This window comes from Manis pentadactyla, chromosome 4, assembly GCF_030020395.1.
Source record: "Manis pentadactyla isolate mManPen7 chromosome 4, mManPen7.hap1, whole genome shotgun sequence".
Classification (NCBI taxonomy): Eukaryota; Metazoa; Chordata; class Mammalia; order Pholidota; family Manidae; genus Manis; species Manis pentadactyla.
In genome coordinates this window covers 162,936,686-162,940,261 of record NC_080022.1, presented here as the reverse complement: position 1 = coordinate 162,940,261, position 3,576 = coordinate 162,936,686, and the positions used below count along the sequence as shown (strand labels likewise).

Sequence of the window (3,576 nt, the reverse complement as noted above, 5' to 3'; positions counted from 1 at the left end):
CATCACAATATAACTTTTTTTTTAATTGAAGTATAGTTGATGTGCAATATTATATGGGTCTCAGGTGTACACATAGTAATTCAATGATTCTGCACATTACAAAATGCTCACCATGGTAAGTGCCGTTTCAACTGTCACCATATGAAGTTACTACAATCTTACTTGTCCCGGCCCGCGGGACTATCAACGAGGGCCAAAATGAGAAGCCTGCAGAAATGAAACAAGCAAGGGACACAAAGCATGACCAGCAAGACAGGATGTCTGATCAAGCTGGCACAGTTTATTGTTTGCAGGATCAATTTATACAGGTAGTGAGGAAGGGGTGGGTCAGAAGGTGATTGGACCTTAGGTGGTGCCGGCGGGAGCGTGTGGAGGGGTGATTGGGCCTTGGCTGGTGCCGGCGGGAGCAGAGAACCCGGAAGAGAAACAGGAAGTTCGCCATTTTGTGGGTGGGGGGTCCTTTTGGTCCCCGGCATCTCCTCCTTTTCTATTCTTTTAGGAGGGATTGGAGCACTTACTAAAGTGTTTTAAGCCATTTATCCTCTGGGCAGACGGTGCCTGTCTTAGGTCTAGAGGTTTTATACCAGGCCTCTGTTTCCAGGAGCTTGCCTCCTTCTGGAGTCGGCCTGGAGTTCTCAGGGGAGCTTGCTCTAATACTGAATCGGCCTATATGCATAGGAGCTTGCCCCAGTATTAGATCGGCCCCTAGAGGTCTTATGTTTGTTTGCAGGTACATCCTCTTAGTTTCCCGTCATTGACTACCCGTCTAATTGCCCAGAAATGTTTGTCAAGGAACCTTGACATGGCTTGTCTCAGTTTTACTCTCTGGTTACTGTTGGGTCTCTTCGGGTATGAGGCCCTGGGTAAGGATCCCCACCTTGGTCAGCCAAGTCAAGGCGATGATAATGGACTTGGATAGGTCTTGCTATAAGGGAGTCGATTTAATGTTTGATCAACATTGTAAGTCTTTTAAAAGCCCAGGGGCCAAAAGATAGTAATAATAGCAATCCTAGGAATGGACCTAGAATGGGGAGAAGGTAAGGGAGAAGTCCATTTAATCCAGTCAAAAGGGGATTGTCACGCAACTCTTTTCTCCTTTTCTCAAGGTCGTCTTGGAGGGTCTTTATCTTGTCCCAAACGATGCCAGATTTGTTAGCGTAGAAGCAGCATTTTTCCTGTAAAGCCAAACAGATGCCTCCCTGCTCTGCTGTGAGGAGGTCGAGGCCTCTGCGGTTTTGTAAAACTACTTCTGCTAGAGAGTCTATTTGGTCTTGGAGGTCAGTAACTGTTTTAGAGAGGGCATCAACATCATTAATTAATTGATTGGATAACTTATGATAGGAATGTATGGCTATTCCTGCCCCTGCTGTCCCTGTAGCTACTGCGGAGGTAATTCCTAGGCCAATTAGAAGTGGAATGAACTGGATGGCTCTTTTAGAGCGTGAATGTCCTGCTATAAACTCAAAGCTGGGTGTAGGGACAGGTTCTTCTCCTGGGATGATATCAATATCTGGGAGAATGCTGGCTTGCACACATAACCCTGTCCAGTTTGTGGGTAAGGCAGTGTAGGCCAGGTTTCCTCCACAGAGAAAAACCTGTCTATTAGGAGGGCAAACGGATGAGGTATAATTAAAAACTTGGGAACAATCTGTGAATGAAGCAATCCCTACATCTATATCATCACTGTTATTCTGCGGCTGCTTTTGTACGCACAGGGATATGTTAAATCCTACAGGTTGCACTTTAAAGGGTGAATTGAGAGTGCAATTTTGATCTGTCAGGTTGGTGGTAGCATTAGCAGGAATTGCAAGGGGCATAGGTGTACCAAGGGTCATGCATAGCCAGCAGTTTTCAGCGAGACTGGGATTGGTGATGTTCAGTGCATTATGAGTGGCCTCTAGAATATCAGCAGTTTGGGTGTCAAGATCTATGCCATGTGGTTTGGGCAGGGCTAAGGGATGATACTCTATAGGAGGGTCCAGTTCTCTTATAAGCATTTCAATTCTTTTCTTAGTTTGGACTTCTCTTATTTGGTCTGTAGGCCCACCGCCATCAGAAATGTGAACAAGTGCCACTAGCGGCCAGCAAATCTCTTTACCTACAGTCCCAATGCAGGGAGCTTGTGCATATTTAGAATTTCTTCCCACTCTAAGAGTGCTATCATCCCAGTCACCTCTAGTGGAGCCACTATAGCCTCTTTATAGTATAGTTGTAAGGTATGTTTTGTTGCCTTTAGTGCACTGCTGAAAACTACTATAACAAGAGGCATACAGTGCACTGGTCATCTGACACTGAGCAGGGCAAGGTCCTGGTTTACCATTAACGGGCAATATGACCTTGGGCTTCTTTACGCACTTCCAACTTTGGGGTTTCCATCCTACCCCTGAGGAAAATCCACCTGCAGAGATGTCTGCAGTGAGATAAGCTCTCTTATCCTGACAATCGACAGTCCGACCAGCATAAAATTGGGGTCCAGCTAGATGCTGGGTTCCTTGAGATGTTAACTGCTTGGTTCCTCCCAAGCTGGGTTCAAAATCCATTATTCCCCCTTTACAGTCACAGGGGTTTCCAAATAATTTAAGATAGAACTGTTCTTGAGTCATGGAAGGTCCCATTCCCCCAAGGCGACAGGGATAAGTCTAAAGAGGGAGGTGACTGGGATGATCATAGCAAGAAACATAATGGAATCGCTAAGTGGGGGTTTGAGGGTAGGCGGAGCTGTCAACAATGATGAAAATATCTTCTTCCTGAAAGGCAAAAAGACAGTTCTCAGGGAGGATCCTCCTCTCTGGAGTGTCTTAGGTTATTGTCTTGTTTCATAGTGGTATTGGTGGGTTTGACAAGGCGTTCAGGTAACCATCGAGGTCCATTTCCCCGTGTATCATATACACAGGCGTGGCCTCTGCCCCAGATAAGAACTGGGTCGGGACCGTGCCACTTAAAGGTAAGCGGATCTCTCCATAGAACTTCTGCAAACTTTGTTTTGGTTTCAGGATGCCACAGCTTATCTGCTGTAGATTTACCATGATCATCTAATTGTAGAAAATTAAATGTGAACAAGGCATGATTGAGGAGGTTCTTTGGAGAACCTTTTACAGGATACACAGTATTGGCTTTGAGTTTATTGATCATACTTTTTAAAGTTTGATGAGCTCGTTCGACTATTCCCTGTCCTTGGGGATTGTAGGGGATACCTGTGATGTGTTTAATTTGAAATTGATGGCAAAAATTTTGAAATGCTTGTGAGGTGTATCCTGGTCCATTGTCTGTTTTAATGATTTGAGGTTTACCAATAACAGTAATGCATTGAAGAATATGGGCTATAACATTTTTGGCGGCTTCACCACTGTGGAGAGTGGCAAATATAAAACCACTGTAAGTATCAATGGTCACATGAGTATATTTAAGAGCACCAAATTCAGAAATATGAGTAACATCCATCTACCAGATTTCATTAGGGAGTAGGCCTCTCGGATTAACTCCTAAATGAGGAAGGGGCAGTGAGGTGACACACCTCGGACAGTTTTTAACAATTTGCCTAGCTTGCTTTCTGGTGAGTTTAAATAAAAGCTGAAG

The 3,576-nt window shown here is 44.7% G+C and overlaps 1 protein-coding gene across 1 annotated transcript; it reads right to left on the bottom strand.

Annotated features, from left to right (window-relative positions):
- Positions 1 to 797: 797 nt before the first annotated feature.
- On the bottom strand, positions 798 to 2,615 carry LOC118909269 (syncytin-1-like). The gene is given in 2 exon segments (XM_036879554.2): positions 798 to 2,098; positions 2,318 to 2,615. Coding segments are annotated over 2 exon segments (1,578 nt in total). The 3' UTR covers positions 798 to 818.
- Between the last annotated feature and the right edge of the window lie 961 nt (positions 2,616 to 3,576).